The sequence below is a fragment of the Cupressus sempervirens genome, chromosome 9 (genome assembly GCF_028749045.1).
Source record: "Cupressus sempervirens isolate cs-2001-9-10 chromosome 9, ASM2874904v1, whole genome shotgun sequence".
In the NCBI taxonomy this organism is placed as follows: Eukaryota; Viridiplantae; Streptophyta; class Pinopsida; order Cupressales; family Cupressaceae; genus Cupressus; species Cupressus sempervirens.
This window is the reverse complement of record NC_143126.1, coordinates 82,118,014-82,138,530: the sequence shown is the minus strand read 5'-3', so window position 1 is coordinate 82,138,530 and position 20,517 is coordinate 82,118,014. Positions and strand designations below refer to the sequence as shown.

General features: G+C 36.8%; 1 protein-coding gene across 2 annotated transcripts; it reads right to left on the bottom strand.

Annotated features, from left to right (window-relative positions):
- Positions 1 to 328: 328 nt before the first annotated feature.
- LOC149537727 (pentatricopeptide repeat-containing protein At2g13600-like) lies at positions 329 to 12,119 on the bottom strand. Of its 2 annotated transcripts, none has more exons than XM_089799104.1 (2): positions 8,396 to 12,113; positions 329 to 1,191 (listed from the first exon to the last, which is right to left on the bottom strand). In XM_089799104.1, the coding sequence occupies exon 1, from the start codon at positions 12,070 to 12,072 to the stop codon at positions 9,697 to 9,699; it is 2,376 nt and encodes a 791-aa protein (XP_089655230.1). In that variant the 5' UTR covers positions 12,073 to 12,113; the 3' UTR covers positions 329 to 1,191; positions 8,396 to 9,696. The 2 variants fall into 2 exon arrangements, with proteins under 2 accessions (XP_089655230.1, XP_089655229.1); XM_089799103.1 differs by lacking the exon at positions 329 to 1,191 and adding an exon at positions 6,024 to 6,321 and having other exon boundaries at positions 8,396 to 12,119.
- Positions 12,120 to 20,517: the final 8,398 nt, after the last annotated feature.

Genomic DNA, 20,517 nt, shown 5'->3' with positions numbered 1-20,517 from the left:
TCTTCTACATATCCTATTATCATTGCAGTCCATATTTCGTTGAGGCATTTTGTCAAACAGTTTACGTGTCTTGTCCATGCTTGCACATTTGGCATACATGTCTAGCAGGGCATCTACAACTACAAAATTTGAAGAAATTTATGTACCCTCTATGCTTTGATAGATCTCCATACGCTTTTCCAACTCTCCCATTTTTGCACTGGCTGGAATTACTTTCCGATTCAAAGGAAATAAAAGAAAATGGGGAATTCTTTGCATACAATCCAGAGGCCACGTTTGTAAAGAAAGCAAACAATTTTAAGGATAATGATAAGAAAGAAATCATAGCTGAAAAGGTAAAAGTTTTCAGGTAAATACGGATTCCCAAAAGCATTCCAGTTATTAATGGGAGAGCATTTCTGGGCAGTCGCCAAAGCGGAAAGATGGGATAAACCCCAATATTACTCACTAACCAAGACATAATATTTATTAAATGCATCTGCAACTCCATTTTTGATGTACCAGAAGTCTGAATGGTCAACATCGTAAAACAGGGGAATAATTCTGGCTTTGGTTTGAAACATTAGAGCAAGCTCAGCTAAACACCAATGAGACTACAAATCTGAGTGAGAAGATGGCTATGTGCACTGTGGCAGAGAAAATGGCATTCTTTATGGCAGAAGAAATTGAGTCTCCCAGCTGAGTCCCTTCACAATCAAGATACGCCTATATCCCAGCTTTCTTCAGAGAATTGTACATCTACAGAGCCAGATTTGCCTTGGTGTCTAGGCCTCGATGGTTGATGAATACATCAAAGTGTTTAGCAAACAAGGAGGACTTCATCTTTTTGTTGGGAGGTTCAAGAACCACAAATGGATCAGTTGCCTGGTCTGCTCGACCAGATGTGGAAGTGGAGGCCATTTAATAACAAATTTTGCATGGGTAAAAGTCTCTATTTAACGAGAGCATTGATCACAGGCTAGCGTTTTCTATGCCCTTACAAACCAAGGATATGCATTAGATGTCATGTTTCAATGACTCAATGCATGCACCAGAACACTTCTGCACCAGCCTATAGAATTGTAAGGACTACACTGGCCATGCCCGATTGAGCCCTTTAGAGATGCACCAGAACACTTCTGCACCAGCCTATAGAATTGTAAGGACTACACTGGCCATGCCCGATTGAGCCCTTTAGAGCTCAAAATCAATCTGCATCAGGAAAAATGTTTAAAATGTCAAGTACTATCTACATAAGGTAAACTAAGTTCCATATAGATTTACCTATTTAAATAAATTTATCGTTATTCAAATTATGTTTATTTCCAATATTTTCTAAACTTCTCAGTTTTCTATTTATTTTCTTACCAGATCCAAGTAATTTTCAAATTTAAAAAACAATAATAACCATTTCATCTTTCTTATAATTTTCAAATTTAAGAAACAATAATAACCATTTCATCTTTCGTATAATCTTCCACAAGAAATAAGAAGCGTAGAAAAAGAAGTATGAACTAAATGAAATAAATAACTAAAATAAATATAAACTTGTGCTGATGCTAATACCTATGTGAAATTTTATTTCCTTCTTCTACTTTTTTCCTTTGTATTTTTCCAATTCTTCTCTCTTCCTTTTCTATGGACTGTCTTATTTATCGTTCCTTCTCTCTTAATGGACTGTCTCATTGATTATTTATAAACTTTTGGTTTTCAATGGAAATATTAAATGTCAGTTGTTTAATAGAAAGTTGGGGAATGAGAATGGGCATTATCCTCTTCATGCGATGCCTTCCATTCCCTCAAAAGATCAAAGGCATGGGCAAACAAATATCAAAACTTTATCACTTAAAACAAGGGAAAGATATTAATAAACAAATACCCCACTATCTTGATAGTGGGGTATCTAATTTCTAACCAGGTGCTGCCCATACAGTAAAATAACTACCTAGACCTAGACCATTAAGTTTCTAGAAACTTCAAGTGTGTGCTTGACAAAGCTGGACACTTGCATTACTAGGTATCCAACACACATAATCTAACTCTGAAACAATATTGATTTATTCGGCATTAAAAAGGTGAAAAAGTACTAAGGCAAACCATACTTTACATTGCTTGACCTCGATGGTCCCAATCTTCGAATTGCACCTGCCTGTACTTGTACTGTAAAATGAAAAATAGATCATAATTATCCTTTAAATTTTACCATCACATCAAAAGCATGTACTGAGATTTCAGTTTCATGCAAAATATAATAGCTACTCCATATATAAGTAGAAGTAGTACTGAGATTAAGCCTCTAAATCATAACGAACTTGTTCTTTTTGGAAATGTTTGGGACGGAAGCCGAAATGCCTAGGGCCGAATGAAATCTCTTTAGGATGGTAGAATGACACAGTGCTGTCGTTCTTCAAACACACCGGAGCAGGATAAATGGAATAGCTCCATCTCAACCTGCGTGGAAGTGTGCATGAAAGTGACTGTGTGCCATCGTTTTGCAACTTCTGCAATACTTCTGCAATGTGAATTCCCACTCACTTGACTGAGTGATGCCTGCCATTGCATGCCCGATTACTTTGAGGGCTAATGGAAGCCCCCTGCACTCCTTGCAAACTCCCCTCGCAACATCTTCGTCAATGATCCTGGGCAAAATTCCTTGGCTATGCAGGAAAGCATGGAAACAAAACAAATTCCAACTGTCATCCTCTGTCAATCTCGCATTTGGATGAGTGATGATTTCAGAACTCCCAGCTGTGAGAGTACACTATTTGTTCTGGAAGTGGAAATGATAATTTTTGACTCCTCTGGAAAGAGAGGAACACACAACTCCTCTAGCAAAGAGGTTGCATTCATTTCCCAAACATCATCTAAAAACAGGGCAAACTTGCATTTTGCCATTGTTTCATTCAACCAAGTTTTGACATGATGTTCCTCTCTACTGTCCAAAACCTATTTTACCGTAAGAGCTATTTGTTTGACCATATCTCTTCTAATAGCATTGAAAGAGGGGTTTTGTGAAACAGTAACCGAAATCATCTAGTCATTAGAAAAGAGAGTTTGTATCTGGTTACTGTTAAAGATTTGTTTCAGTAGATGGGTTTTACCAGACCTGCCCTTGCCTACTATGCCAAATCGAGACAGATTGTTGTGGTGCTCTAAATCAATCAGCTCCTCAAGTCTGGTCGATGCAGAATCCTGTCCCACGATGAATGCCTCCTCAATATAAAGTGCTAGTGTGATTCCAAATCGAGCTTTGAGATCAAAATTCAAAGCATCCACTAAACTCAGAAAAAATACCTCTCTAGACAGAGACCACAGTGCACACGATCCTAAAAATGACTCATTAAAATCATAGCTACTAATGTAGCTCGAGATTTTGAACAAATCGTTAGCGATGTCCATGCCAAAATTGTTGCAGGAAAAATAACCTGTGAAAGTAGATCCAACTTATATTTGCAACCTATTTATATAACAATCTCAAAGCAAATCTGAAAAATCCAAATCTTTTGCAAAAGATTTGATTAGATCGCATGGACGATATCTGATTTGACTGCATCACATGGAAATCTGATGTGATTTTTAAAAAAATTGTTTTGATATTTAGAGATTTGTTTTCAATAGATGATTTTAGCATGAAAAACTGTCAAATGGTAAGTGGTTTTGCAGTCGGACAGGTTTGGCTGAAATGCCAACCTATAATAGCCTATCGGCTAAAAATACAAGACTAATAGAAACAGGGCGTCAAAAACCAATTTGAAAGTCCAAACTGGGTGCCAACATCTGGAAGCTTCATAAAGTAAAATTTCGCAATAAATGTTTCAACTACTTTCGGATAATTCTTATGCACGTGGTTAACACGACATGTCGCTATTTTGCAAGGGGTAACAACGCATAGCCTGCGAAATAGTGAAGCAGGCATAACGCACAGTTTAGCTGCAGAATTCTGATATTTACTACTTCATTTACTTCACACACAAAACAATTAAAATCTACTAAAATAGAGAGATAGCTTATCTCCATTTATGATATAATGAGTAATATCCTAAGTTAACAGCAACAGTCCAGCCCAAACTAAATTAGCTAAGAAAACTTATCCAATGTAAATCACACTAATTAAAATTTACCATTTCTAACATTGTATGAGTTCAAAGCACCGTTTATCCAAATACCAAACAGAACTATGATTGTAAATATGAAAAAAACACATTTATTTCTAACCATGCTAAGTTGAATATCCTCGGCAATCTTTCAGTAGTTCGGGAATTACATTTAGACTCATACTTGACTGGAGGAAATATATAGATATATGTATATAATGACAGACTAAACCGTCCTGCTCAGTAAATCCTGAAATCACTGTAAGGCCCTCAATTATACATAAATCTATAAATCTAGTAAAGAGAAAGATTCATTGTATTCATATTATAAAAACAGAGAAACAATAAAGTTCTTACCCTGTTTAGAAGATAATCAGCCTGAATCCATAGTTCACGTGACTGTAGATTGATTCATAATATAAACCAATCTATTTGGGATATATTCTATTCCATAATTTCTTAACCAATTGAAATCTTCATACACATACCGATTGAAGTCAAGCAATCTTCGGACACATACTGATAGAAATCAAGCAATCTTCAGCCACATACCTAATTCTCTTTAAATTGAACGGGAGGACAGTTGATTAAATGTTTACCAATCTGGGTATATACTAGGTTAAATCTGCTACCAAACTTGAGTTCTCTCATTAGTTTCTATAAAGTACTATCATCATACATCTCAATCAACCAGACTCAAACTACAACAGAGAAACCTAAAAGAAGCTATATATAACATAAGAACTCACCAGAGAGAAAAGAATATCCAAAACAACACAATGAAAGAAGCAACCACCAACAGATAATTTTTCATTTGTTGACAATAATATTTTTCTAACTATTACAATTATTTAGTTATTGTTATAATTGTATATATTTTTTCAATTATTAAAAAATCAAGGGGCTTCAGAAAAAAATGAGTCGCTATTGTGTCATGGTGCAAAGACGGTATCCAAATGCAAACAAAAATCTAAACATTAGGAATTCGGTCAATATATATTAATTTTTGCTTCTCATTGGTGGTTGCTTTGACATTTGAAAAGTGATGTCAATCCAATAAGACTGTAGAGTACTATATCCAATAGAACAATAGAAAAAGGAATTTGTGTGATTTCAATTAAATCTGAAGAAAATATAAACAATAGAGAAATTAGTCGATCTATTTTAATTCATGATGCTGATTGGTCAATGCATTGCGACTAATAAAATTTGGATGAATGCATAAGTATTCCTGCCATGGCAGGAACTAACAAATTGTAAGGCATGTAAATGTATACCTTGCATTCTTACCATTTTATTTATCCCATTTAGCCAAAAAAAGACTCTTACTTCACATTTGTAAGTGTATACCTTGCATTCTTACCATTTTATTTATCCCATTTAGCCAAAAAAAGACTCTTACTTCACATTTATATCTCAGATTATAGGTTCTATCACATCACAAATTGGTCAACAACATCACTGTTGTCAAGTGGTCAGTCAACATCACAGGTCTATCTTCAGAGTGAAGTGGTCAATTCCCACAAGGCCTTTCAGTTGCGAAGAGACACTATAACTGCTGCATCTACCATGAATCCCATCAGAGTTTCTCAGAACAAAATGTTGACAATGAATCCAACCTGTTAAACACACAAGTTCGTCAATAATAAGAATGATTAAGTCTATATGAAGAAATGATGTCAACCAGTCACCTGAGAATTGCCAGGAAAGCCTGAAATATGCCAGCAAAAAATGTTACAGTGAATACAATCTTTGGGTACAATTTAGGCTGTGCTATTTATTGGAAAGACTTCTGAGCATGGCCCGAAACAGCAAAGATGCAATAGAAACAGACAATCAAATAATTCGATGATGAGTAAAAATATCCAGTAGACTCATCAAGGGTTTATTCACAGCTCATAGCATAAAATACCCATATTATAAACCTATGATCAGAAGTAGACTACTAAATTTGGCATAAGCCCATACCCTTTATATTCATTGTATTAGCCTTTGAAGCAACAATATACATAATAAGTCACAGAACAACACTAGTAAATTGCCAATGAAGTGCAATTTACTTCAGGAATAGCAAGGTTTCATTCAATCCTCAATGACAGCAAGTGCTACAACCAGCTTTATAATGCACCGTGCCATCAGTGCGAAGCTTTGAGGAGTGCCGAACCTTTGATCTTCATTAACAGAGCTTTAAAAAGTCTATGTTAACCTTCTTCAACGGGATTTGAAATGCTAAGGAGCTGTTTTAGACCTGCAGAGACATAAATAAATGCAAGAAGAACAGTAAACAACACCAGAAAAAAAAGCCTTTTGAGTGCTGCTAATGAGCAATTGCATATAAAGCACCTAGATAGAACTAAGAAAACATATCAATATATCTGATCTGTTTCTTGATAATAGGAGCATTCGGAAATACACAGAAAAGAAAACCCGTTGCTAGAGCAACTGAGTTGCAAACAAATGTTCTTAGGATGTCTTGTAATATGCAGAACATCATTTTACTCATATCCTTTAATCATGAGACCACAATTTTGAGGGTGTTCTTGTCAAATAGTTCATGCATCTTGTCTATGCTTCCACATTTCGCATACATGTCTAAAAGGTACTAATAATTACATCTGAAAAAAGTCCATTTTCAATTGTACTTTGATGCATATCTATGGCCTTTTGCGAATCTCCTATTTTAGCACAGTTTTGTAGGATGCTAAAACAGGTTATAGAGACTGGCTTTACACCTACAAAGGGCATTTTCTTATGAGCTTTCAAGGCCTCCGGCTGAGGATGAAAGGGAATTATTTGAACCTCACTTCCTAGACATGAAACTTCTTAGCTAGAGCCAACAACTTCTTTGTTCCTTTCTAAGTTCTTTGACCCTCTTTTTCATAATGGCTTCTCAGACTGAGCTAAAGTTTTTATGTCTATTGCGCTTCATGAACACGTTGCTTGAATCTGCAAGTTAAGCAATGTTTTGTACTTATTGACAATAAACATCATATTTACTGGTAAGCACAAAAATTGACCTTTGAGACTACGTTCTATCTGAATGCCTTTGTTTTATTTCCATAAAGTTTTAAGGTTAGCTAGTAAAATCTTTCATGATTATTCGATAGCTCTCAATTTTGAGGATTAATGTTGCAAAATTTCCTTTTGACAAGCTTGTTTATTTCATCCAGCATTTCAGGGTAATTAATCTGCTCATTCCTGTGATTGTGAAGAAAACATTTTTTGGATGACCAACCGTTCAAGCAGAAAAAAAATTGACAGATGTCAGCTGAGACAGTGTTTGTAAAGTGAACAAAGTTGAATATACAATATTCTATGGGAACATTTCACTGCAAATGGTTCTTTATAGTTTATTCACACTGCAACACTTCGAATGAATAATTTTGGAAGCTTCATTTTCTCTCAGTGGTAAGTTGATAAGGAAGGCACAAATTCACAATAATCCCAACCCTTATGCCCCCCCCCACCCCCCTCCCTCTCACCTCAATAACCAACCATACAGTACGTACCTAGTCTGTAACTTCAGAAGGAGAATATTATCTTCTATTTACTAAAATCAATCAAACAAGAATGGATGGGCCTATGATTTTTTTTTGTTTTTTTGGCTTTCCATTTGCACTACAATATAATACTCAAATAATGACAGGTGTGAGAATATGTGGTCTCATTTACCAAAACACGTTATTGAGATAGTGAGCCTAGAAGTCTAAGCATAAATCTGAATAGCTGATCAAAATAGTACGTAATACTTAACTACAGTGTAAACATTCAACACATTGAATGATTCCCACAGATTGCCAGATGTGGAGAAGGGCATACATTTAGCCTCGGATATGCTTTTGTGATTGTCTGCAACAACAATACATTGTTTTGATAACAAAGGACCCCATCGTAAAACACCTAGAGGTCTAAATAAATAAATAAACATTTTTTTTGTTAAACAATAAAAGGACTTCAAAACATACAAAGAAAATCAGAGCACCCAAAACACCTAGCCTGCAAGAGAAATCTGCCAGCTAGGTCAAGCACTCAATGATCCAGATCCCTCTACCCTGCTCCCAATCTAGTCTTAGCTGTAAATATTAGCAGGTTGAGAGCAGAGCAGAGAAATCTAAATCACTCAAGAAATTACATAGCTAGACAATATAAAAAAACTAAGAACTTTATTTTAAAACCAAACACACATATATAAACATTGGATTAAAGCAAGAACATAAACTTTAATAAGTCCTACGAGCCAATTTTCCTTTCAATCTCATCTCATTTTTATAAGTATTACATCCTCTGACTCCATAAGAAAAGAAGAATTTTATGGTAATTACCGTCAGAAAGTACTGCAAGCAGAGACATGAGAGTTGTATATTCCAAAAACTGAAGCAGGTTGCAAGATGCCTTATTTTAACGTAACATGCCTTCTTCTCACTCCCGCAAGAATTATCTACAGTGGCAATGTGGTGGGCTTTCTCTGCAGCTCTGTTATTTGATAACATTTACCCTCTCAAGACTAACAACTTGAATGCCATGAGTTTGAGTAACAACTTCCAGTCTGTGAATCATGAAACTGCTCACCGCCATAACCACCACCACAGCCAGAATACAAGCTTGTCCAGAACATTTGCACTACTTATATATTCACTTCTCTTCAACTGAAGCATTAAGGCTTCTTTTACAAAAGCCTCTGAAAACTCTCCAAATGAGAAAAAGAACAGAGCTCATGTAACCACCCATATTTTAGAGAATTATCTTCTTCTGCAAACAACCCATGCCTTGAGCACCTTGAGAAAAGACAAAGTAGAGTCTCTCTAAACAACAGTACTGATCGACCACAGCCTTGCCCTACCTTCCCTTGTGCCTCTCAGCAACTGACCTGTCCAACAACAGCTGTCTAGAAAATGCTATCCAAAATGCAGTGAATCGGTTGTAAATCTGAAATCTCTCTCATACTCCCTGCTGCCTCAAGCAGCTTACCAATTACTCCAAGTTTTCCTTTCCTCATGTGTTTCCTGTTTTTTTGGCCACCTCCTCCAGCTTTTCACTTGAGATATGTATAGGTTTCCAGACAGACAAATCGTGTCAAGAAAACTACATGGTTTTATTGGCTTTGGCAAATACCACATCAGTGCATATAAGTATGGGCACATACTATACAAAGTTGAATACTTTAATGAGCCGGTATGTTGTGGCTGTTTTTAGCAGGAAGAGGACCTTATGTAAAGCACAACTTATGGACTGCTTAGGTTCAACCATAAAACATGGTCTATCACTCCCAAACATAGAGATAAACACATTTTAAGACACTGAAATATAACTTGATTCCAGCTTTACCATTGCGACTCTGATGTCACCCTTGTTATAGTGCATGGCTGTGTCTACAGATTGCTTCATTAAGCATCACCAGTAATCTCTATGTGGACATTTTCCATGTTAGATATGATTGAAGCGGTTTGCATCTCTCACAATAATTTCTCTATCAACAATTTTGGAGATAAACTTAGTTACAGTGTGGCAGTCTCCACATACTCGGAGGTTCTTTGACAATTCTAATAATTGTTCCAGCAGACATGTTTAATAATCCGAATGCAATTACCAACTTCTCAACATGTGTTCCTTCTCCTCCTCCACATCATTCAATGGAGGTTTTTGTATCTGGAACATATCCAGCTGCTTTCATGTCCCACGGCAATTTCTCCAATGTTGAATAGATATCTGGTGTTTGTGGGTGTGTTTTTTCTCCTACACAAAAGACATGTTCCATCTTATGCAGTTGAATCCAACTGCATCCTGGCATCTTTCTAATTCCTCTATCTTTCATCAATTTCCTTACTGTTTGAGCATCACCCCACCTGCCCACTTCTGCATAAGCATTTGACAAAAGAACATAAGGCGCAGCAGTTCCAGGTTCCAACTCAAAAATAATTGTTGCCACAAATTCTCCTAGCCCTATATTCTTATGTGATCTACAAGCTCCAAGCAAACACTTCCACACAAGCACGTCAGGTTTTATTGGCATTTTGATAATAAAGTTTAAGCCTTCCTCGAGATAGTCAGCACGGCCAAGAAGGTCAACAAAGCATACATAATGATCCATTGTAGCAGTAATTCCATAAGAAGCGCCCATGCCATCAAAATATTTGCATCCCTCATCCACAAGACCTGCATGGCTGCATGCAAATAAAACAGATACCAAGCTTACATGGTTGGGTTTGATTCCAGAATGCTTCATTTGTTGGAAGAGTTCTAAGGCATCCTTGCCAAAGCCATGCATTGCATACCCTGCAATCATCGCAGTCCATGAGATGACATCCGGATGATGCATTTTATTAAACAAATTGCGCGCCTTATCTGTGCTTCCGCATTTTGCATACATGTCTACTAGGGCATTTGCAACTACATCATCTGACAAAAATCCATTATTAATTATTTTTTGATGAATCTCCATGCCATACTCCAAAGCTCCAAGTTTGGCATAAGCTGGGAGGATGCTGGTAAGGGTTGTTGGATTTGGTTCTACACCTACCAATAGCATTTGCTTGAAATTCTCAAAGGCCTCTTCAACAAGTCCATTTTGTACATACCCTACAATAATTGCATTCCATGAAGCCACGTTTCTTTGAGGCATTTCTTTGAAAAGCCTCAGAGCCTCGTCTAGAACACCATTGTGCACATATCCTGCAAGCATTGCATTCCAAGAGACCACATTTTGTTGAGACATTTTGTCAAATAATCCTCGCGCCTTTCCAATGTTTCCACATTTTGCATACATATCTACAAGAGCAGTTACTGCTTCCACATCTGAGGAAAATCCGCTGTCCACTATCCTTTCATGGATCTCCATACCCTGCTTCAGAGCTCCCATTTTGGCACATCCAGGGAGGATGCTGGCGAAGGTTACAGAGTTAGGCATCAGCCCCCAGAATTGCATTTGTTTAAAATAAATTAAAGCTTTTTCAAAAAACTCATTTTGTGCGCATCCAGCTATAATAGCAGTCCATGACACAATGTCCGGCTGAGGCATTTCTTCAAAAAGCCTTAAAGCCTCATCAAGAGCACCATTCTGGGCACAACCAGCAATAACTGCATTAAATGAAATGGCATCTCGTTGAGGTGTTCTGCCAAACAATCTGAGTGCTTTTTCTAAGCTTTCACATTTTGCATACATGTCTATCAAAGCATTCGCAACAACAACACCTGACCAAAGCCCATCTTCAATTAACTTTCGATGAATCTCCATACCCTTTTCCAAACATCCAACTTTGGCACAAGCTGGTAATATGCTGGCAAAGGAGGACGAGTCGGGTTCTACCCCTGAAAACTGGGTTTTCTTTAAAACCTCCAGAGCTTCTTCAACATATCCATTCTGTACGTAACCTACAATTATTGCATTCAAGGATACCACATTTCGTTGAGGCATTTTGTCAAACAGTTCGCGCGCTTTGTATACCATTCCACATTTTGCATACATGTCTATAAGGGCAGTCGCAGCTACAACATCTGAAAAAAACCCAATTTCTACTATCCTTGCATGAATTTCCAAACCAAATCCCAAAGCTCCCATTTTAGCACAGGCAGGAAGAACAGTTGCAAAGGTGAAGTTATTATGGCGGATACCTGTTCCTTGCATTTGGTGAAACAATGTCAATGCCACTTGAGGAAAGCCATGTCTTCTGTAAGCTGCAATTATGGTGTTCCATGAGGATGCGTTAGGTTCATTTATGTTGTCGAAAACTTTGCAAGCATCCTTCAACCTTTCGCACTTGTCATACGTGTTAATAAGCTTGTTCTGTAATGAAGTATGTCTGGCAAATTTGAAACCCTTTTCGGTGATGTGAGAGTGAATGAGTTTTGCTTCTGGCAGAGAATTCTTGGAAATACAGATCTCCAACAGTTGAAGATAAATGGAATAATCTACAGGAAGTTTGTTTGTTGTGAGCAGAATATGCATTGCCTCTTTCAAGCGACCCCTTCTACAGAATGTTCCGAGATGGGCAATGGATGTCATTGAATGGCAGAATCATCACGGACGAGAATTGTTATAAAATGTACAACATTCATTCCATCTCCTCCCGAATTCTCAAAAACTACATATTCTTTGTTTGCTGGAATACAACCGGAATAGGAATAAGAAATTAGAATATGATTTGTATTCTTTGTTTGGTGTGTGGAATAGGAATAGGGAATAGGAATACGTATTCTCATTTTAGCCCCAAAATGAGCTTTTGTCCATTCCAAAAAATACCTGTAATTGGAATTGCTATTCTTGCATTCATTTTAACTTTTTCAAATTTAATTAAATTTTCAAATCCGCTTTGACCTGGGGTGAGTGTTGGAACTTTGTTTTCAATATTTTCAAATATTTCAACGATTTTCCAATGCCGCCAATTGCATATTCAGAAATATTTTCAAATGACATCGATTGCAAGTTAACCCTATTCCAATTTACGCTTGCATAACCAAACAAGGGATAAACAAGATTGGATTGCATTTTTCCATTCCTATTCTTTATTTTCCATTCTCATTCAAATTTTCTATTCTAATTCTCAATTCCTACGCTTGCAACCAAATGGGCCCTAAACAATTGCTAGAGCTTTCGTGGTTGTTCGAATTTATTTTGGTTAGCGCTGATTATTTTGGTGAGTAGATAGTACGATAGACAATCAATTGTGCGATGTTAAAATGGTTTCAAATTGTTATTGCAATTTAATTGTGTATTGCTAAGCGATCTTAGAATGAATAGTTTTAAGGCAATATATTTTGAAAAATTTTGTAAGCAAAAGTTCTCGGAGAGTTTGAGTCTCTATCTTGAGTATGGTAGAATATATATGAGACGTGAATTTGATTTTGTTGTCATCATCAGTGAGCTCTAAACACTAAGAGGTCACAAACTTTTGTGAATGTAAATCCTTAGAAATCTTACACAGGCTAATATTTCAAAAGAGATAGATTTTGTGTGATGGTTTTTTAAAAATTAAGAGATATATTTGTGTGATGGTTAAAACATAATTCTTAAGTTGTGAAAAGAATAAAGAAAAGTTACATTACTCTTTGAATGGTTTTGTCTCTAAGTATTCAGTTTTCTAGAATTCCTTAAGCTAATCTCTCTAAGCTTTTTTATTCTAGGAAGCTCTTGTTATTCTAGGAAACTCTAGCTTTGGATTATCTTATTAAAGAATTTTAGTCAAAACTAAATTTGCAGGGACAAAACAAAAGAGTTCACAATGCAAAGTATGAGACACATAGATATTGTCAAGATATCTTATCTCTAATCTAAAAGTGGCATCCATGGTTGTATTATGTTGGAAAGTGGAGACAAATCATCCACTCTCAATTTTTGTGAAACTTATTCAAGTTACATTTTATTGATGAATATAAAATATTTTCCATAAATTAGGTTTTAGTTCTTGTAATAGAAAAGTTTCAACCAACAAAAACAATATGGGATGTGGAAACTAACGGCTCTCAATCAAACCCCAATGAAATGATCAAACAACATATCTACAAAATTATATTCAACTTTGAAATGTTCTAAAAACACTTTCATGAAAGAAATCACAATGTTCTCAACTATATTTAGAAATTTGAAATACTAGAATGCTTCATTTTTTTGGAAGCGGGAAAAACACCACTAAATTTTTATTCATGGATTTGTTGCAATTGCATTGTATCCCAATTTGGCCTTGCTTTTTTTGGTATTTTTATTATTTTGGAATAATTTCAAAAAATAATACTATCCATGCAAAGGCACTGGTGATAGAAAACAATCTTTACTAATCTTAGAAATTTCATTCATACAAACTTGTGATATTGTTATTAGAATTTTGATAGCAATATCAAAGTATACTTGTGTGCAACATATCTCATACTTATAAGACAAACTGAATATTAAAACATGTTAAGAGTAAATTCTTAATTTTATTGATAATTATAAACTATGTTCTAATCATAAATACTTGAACTTATTTTATCATTAATTTTCAATCATCTATATTGTACAAATTTTTTAATGAATTTTAAATAAACAATATGATAATATTTTAAATTTAAATTAAATTTGAATTTACACATGAAAATTTATAATATATTAAAAAATAAGAGAACAATGATATTTGTAATTAAAATTGAAATATTTATATTTCCTAAATTTATTTTTCAATAGAAAAATATAATTTATAATGAATGGGGTTTTTATATTTATAAATAAATGAGCCATATTTGCAAAGAATTTCGTTTAACATTGAAATGATAGTTTTATTTCCTTTTCATGAAATGAGAGTCAAAACTAATTTAAGCTTTACCTCATTTTGGTTTAAATTTTAAGATAATTGTATCTATCCTAATAATTATTCTACCACATTAGGGGTTATTCCAAATATAATGCAAGTATTTTGCTACATTTTTTTTATACAATAATGTTGAGAATATGCATTTTAAAACAAGTATAGAAACTATAGATATATCAAGAGTAAATCTTAAGAGATATAAATGAGTTGATCAAGGGCCCGACTCTTAGTTAAAGAATAATCAACATAAACAATACTGTTGCAAGTTCTTTGATACACCAGAAAACACATTATTCAATTGCAAGATGTAGTAATAGTAATAAAAATAAATGTGCCCTTAAAACTATAAACATAAGAGACACATTTTAGATTTTCAGTGTATTATAATTAGACATATTGAGATCTCACATTGCAACTGTCACATTATTCACCCCAAAACAAAATGCACTACCACTTCCATCTCAAAACAGATATTCAAATCCTAAACAAGAAGAAAAATTAGGAAAACCAAGTTGGAGCATTATCATTAATGAAGTACAATGACATTGTAATGAACGATTATATTGCCAAATCTCCTATTGAATGAGTTTGGGCAAGGGTGTACCCTTGAGCAAGCCTAAATTTCCCACTTCGTCCCATAATCAACATATCTCTAACGTTTTTTATTAAGAAAAATAGGTTTTAGAGGGACTTGAAACTCGAAAGTTTTAAGCATAAAAGTTAAGACATTAAAGTCTAGAAAAACACGAAATAGCAACCAACAGCCAAAAAGAAACAAAAGGTCAGAGGCCAAGAGGCAAATGCCAACCACTAGACTAACAAGGAAAACCAAACCTATTGGTTCTCCCTATCCAGATCATGCAGAGTTTCTATAGCTTCATTATCCTTCTGGTTGTCAGCTCCTTCTTGGTTAATGTTTTGGGCTTCCTCCTGGTCCAAATGATCCACCTAGTCCCTTCTAGCATTCAGATCGGCCTCTTCCTTACCAATGTTCTGGCTAGTCAGCTTCCCTGTGTTCCCCCTGACGTCAACTCTCATAAGAGTATCCCCTAGGTTGACAATGTTCTCATTCAAAGTGTGTAGAGTGTCCACAATTTGATTAGTTAGAATCTAGATGATGTTGTCTAACCTCTGGATTTTCTGTTCAACCAGGGAAAATCTATCCTCCTGATCATTTCTAGAGTCCTGGTCTACTGCAGTGCTTATGGTTGTCATCCTGGTCATTCATCCTTCTGGTGTTCTCCTGAACTCTATGGGGGCTCTAGCTATTATCTTGGATAATCTTTTCCTTAAGAGCCTTGATTTCCTAAAACAACCATTTGATAGATCGGAAGTTATCTATCAAGTTGTTCTTCGCATTGTTCAGAAGGTCGAAGCCAGATTCTCATGTGTTATCAGACAAGACCAGAAGAGCGGGGTCGATGAGCTCATCATAATGGGTTCTACCGTCGAGGTCCTCCATCACCTAGATGTTCATTGGCTCTCTGACAATTCCCAACCTAGCAGTATCCATGCTAAAATTCCTCCAAGCCCTCCTCCTATCCTTTCTTATCACCTCCCCACTTTTTTCCACAGTCTTCTCCTCAGGTAGGGAAGAGGGCGAGATAGGACCAGGGGTCTCGGAGGTCAAGGCGATGGGGTCTTCTTGAAGCAAGGCTTGGTCCACTTTTCTTTTTCTGGGGTTATTCGAGGGAGCATCGAGGGTATCGAGGGTTTCCTCCTTGTCTCTCTCCCACCCCTTTTCCTCATCCTTCACAGTGTCCTTCCCCTTCGCCTTGTCCTCATCCTCAGACTCAAACTCAGTCTCCTCTTCTTCTACAATATCTTCTTTCTCCTCCTAGGGCTCAGGCTTGGGAAGAATGGGGGGGAGATTTATAGGGCTCTTTTTGCTGGGAAAGCGGGGGTTGTGGGCAACAGAGATGGCTTTGGTGGAATAATCCCCATCCTCGGATTTAACAACTTGAACATCCTTAGAGTCTGAACTGGCAGTGTCCTCCAAAGCATTACCTGGGTCACCGAGGGATTTTCCCCTGGTTTGAGCTTTCAGAAACTCATAAACTAAGAGGAGGAGGCCTTCGTGGATGATGCAGGAGCATCTTGCATGGGAAAATTATTGAAAAAAAAAATTTGAAAAAAAAAAAATCTGGAGGAGAGAGAAAGTGACGAAAATTAGAGGAGAAATAATAAAAATAAATAAAAAGGGGGAAAAAAGGAGAAAAGAAAGGAAAAGGGTATTTCTATTTTCGAGGTGCATAGGTGGCATAATAGGAAAAAAATAAAAAATAAATGGTTGTCATTCCATTTATTGAGGTGTAGGTAGAATTCTAGAAAGTTATGAATATTGTAGAAAGTTGTGGAAGTTGTAGAAGGTTGTGGAAGTTGTGGAAGTTGTAGAAGGTTGTAGAGGAATTCTAGAAGGTTGTGGATAAGTCATGCATAGGGTGGTAAGTGCCTATTTAAGCAAGGCATATGAGCATTTCTAAATCAAGCTCAAGGGGAAGCTTGAGGAGTAGAAGCTCAAGGAGAAGCTCGAGGAGCAGAAGCTCGAGGAGGAGAAGCTCGAGAAGGAGAAATTTGAGAAGTGGAAGCTTTGGAAGGAAAAGCTTGAATGTGTGAAAGTTGGAAGGTGTGAAAGAGAGGAGAAAGTGAAGATTGAGTTTTCTTGAGTCTGTAGACAGAGCGCCGAATGTGAGGCAGTTTACAGCAAGATTGTGATGGAATTGTGAGTCTGTAGACAGAGCGTCGAATGTGAGGCAGTTTACACTTGGATCTTGGATAAGGTTGGAGAAGAGCTAGTGACTGTGGTTTAGAAACAAGGAGGTTGCTTGGTGGCTTGCGAGCACAAGTTGAGATCTTGGAGGTTTCTACCAGAGTGTGGATCTAGACTAGCTTGGGTTTGGATTGGATCTTGAGAGATCTTGCAGAAATGTTATTGTAATTGCTATTGAATTTTCAATAAAATTGTTTGAAGCATTTTGTCATCTCTTGTCTTCATTCTTGGTTGTGAGTTGGTAAGGGTGGTGTGGCCCTTCATCAAGTGGTATCAAAGTGTACCTTCATCAGTGGTATCAGAGCGTACTTCATCAGTGGTATCAGAGTAGGAGTTCCTGAGTGTACAAGTAGATCATCGAAGTGTGAGGCAGTTTGTACCAGGACCTTGGTTGGGTGAAGTTTATCAGAGCAGGAGTTCCTGAGTGTACAAGCAGATCACTGAAGTGTGAGGCAGTTTGCACCAGGACCTTGGGAGGACATAAAGATTGATGGATGGGGAGATGGAACACTGAACTTGTTGTGGCATGATCATAGAGAGCTTGTGGATTGCAGATCCGTTGTCCTAGACTTGTGACGTGGTTCTTGATTATTCGTGCGAGGTGGCAAGTTGCGCTCTGACTTGCAAACAATTTGGTTGTCACAAGGAGCATGGGAATGATTTGTTGCAGAGGGTTTACGAAGATCTTGGAAGATGGATCCGAGAGGATTGGACCCTAAGATGATTACAAAAATTCATGATATAGTGGAGAGGAATTTTTCTAAGATGATTTCTCGGTTGGATGCTAGATTGGCTGATCAAGCTAAGAAGGTCAAGGTGGAAGAGGTTGGTTTTGATGATCAGTTTGTCGAGTCTGATGTAGCACCTGCAGAGAAACTAGAGGTTGTTGTCGAAGATATTCCTAATGTTGTTGATGTTGCGATAGAGGTTGGTTTTCATGATCAAATGGTTGAGTCTGACATGGAGATTGTGGAGCACTCGGTTGTGGATGATCCAGTTGTTGGTGGTGACTTGTATCTTGCAAAGCATCTTGTTGTGAGCAATGAGGTTGCTGGTGTAGAGAGTTTGGCATGTGTTGATGGAGATCTACATGTGGCTGTTGATGTGGGGTTTGTTGCTATTGGTGTGGATTCACTAGTTGCTGATGTGAATGAGGGTTTGTTGATGAAGAATTATGTTCAGTTTGTTCTTGGGAGTGAGCATGCTAATTGGACGGTTGAGATTCTGGTGTTTGATAGAGTAATGCAGATGTGGAAGATTTGCATGGTGGTTTTCTTGTCCCTGTTGAGGTGAAAACCTTTGGTGAAGATGAAGATGGTGGTAGATCTTTCTTTTTTGGTGTCAAAGTGTGGGACACACTTTTCTATCTACCGGGGGAGTCTGATGCAGGAGCATCTTGCATGGAAAAATTATTGAAAAAAAAATTTGAAAAAATAAAATAAAAAAATCTGGAGGAGAGAGAAAGTGACGAAAATTAGAGGAGAAATAATTTTAAAAAATAAAAAGGGGAAAAAAAGGAGAAAATAAAGGAAAAGGGTATTTCTATTTTCGAGGTGCATAGGTGGCATAATAGAAAAAAAATAAAAAATAAATGGTTGTCATTCCATTTATCGAGGTGTGGGTAGAATTCTAGAAAGTTATGAATATTGTAGAAAGTTGTGGAAGTTGTAGAAGGTTGTGGAAGTTGTGGAAGTTGTAGAAGGTTGTGGAGGAATTCTAGAAGGTTGTGGATAAGTCATGCATGGGGTGGTAAGTGCCTATTTAAGCAAGGCATATGAGCATTTCTAAATCAAGCTCAAGGGGAAGCTTGAGGAGTAGAAGCTCAAGGGGAAGCTTGAGGAGTAGAAGCTCAAGGAGGAGAAGCTTGAGAAGGAGAAACTTGAGAAGTGGAAGCTTTGGAAGGAAAAGCTTGAATGTGTGAAAGTTGGAAGGTGTGAAAGAGAGGAGAAAGTGAAGAGTGAGTTTTCCTAAGTCTATAGACAGAGCACCGAATGTGAGACAGTTTACAGCAGGATTGTGATGGACTTGTGAGTGTGTAGACAGAGCGCCGAATGTGAGGCAATTTACACTTGGATCTTGGATAAGGTTGGAGAAGAGCTAGTGATTGCAGTTTAGAAACAAGGAGGTTGCTTGGTGGCTTGTGACCACAAGTTGAGATCTTGGAGGTTTCTACCAGAGTGTGGATCTAGACTAGCTTGGGTTTGGATTGGATCTTGAGAGATCTTGCAAAAATGTTATTGTAATTGCTATTGAATTTTCAATAAAATTGTTTGAAGCATTTTGTCATCTCTTGTCTTCATTCTTGGTTGTGAGTTGGTAAGGGTGGTGTGGCCCTTCATCAAGTGGTATCAGAGTGTACCTTTGTCAGTGGTATCAGAGCGTACTTCATCAGTGGAGGGCAGGATTAGTGATGGGTTTTCTCTTGAAACCCTCAATATTCTTAAACATGGAGGTGAAAAGAAAGAAATGAAAGGAAATTTTAACAGCATGTCTAAAGTGGTTAAGCAACACAAAATGGTGCATTCTTATCCTATCAAACCTGGAGTCAAGAGTGACATACTCAATGAGAATCCTAAGAACATACCTCCATAATTTTTTGATAGATTCCATCTCATAGTAAGTGTCTATCTTGATAAGTTTGTTCCTCTCAGCATCATCCTTGACAAATTCACTAACATCATTGGCCGACATCTTTTTATCCCTGAAGAAGTTTATGCCAACCTGAGGGATTTTCATCACCTCCACAATCAAGCCCTCAGTGATTTGGTGGGTGACACCATCTATTTTGACTTTCTCATTGTTCCATGTTTCCACCATCCCCTTGGTAACCCCAATGTCGAAGCTGTATGCGTGAATATGCAGCCTCTGCTAACACACACACTTCAACACGATCTTTATTTGCGGATTCATCTCAAAATGAACATTGGATTGTTCATCTGACAATCAGACGACAAGGTGACCTATTGCCTTCTATCTAAAGGGAATTGCTTTTTAGATATCCTCAGATTTGAGGTGTTTAAGCAACCAGACCCTCTAAGAATAAAGAATTTAAGAAATGAAATTAATCTATATGATTGTGCAGATTAATCTAGAATGAGAAATGCATTCTAATCTAGGAACAATTGAAACAAAACTAGATTAACCTATGCATATTAAGCTAAATGAATTTAAACTAAGAATGCAAAATGTATGCAAAAATGTGAGCAAATGTGAGTATGAATTTCAACAGCAATTCAATGCAAATTATAAATTCATCCTCTCCCAAAATGAAGAGATGAGGGTCTCTTAAATAGACTTTCCTGGAATCCATCAACGATTGAGATTGACTTCAATCAACGATCAGGATTAAACATGAAGTTCAGTCATAAAGGAAGATTCCCAAATTAAAAGGAGTTAA

Excerpts from the sequence above, each read along its gene's own strand:
- LOC149537727 (XM_089799103.1), bottom strand. The coding sequence starts at position 12,072 with ATGACATCCATTGCCCATCTCGGAACATTCTGTAGAAGGGGTCGCTTG.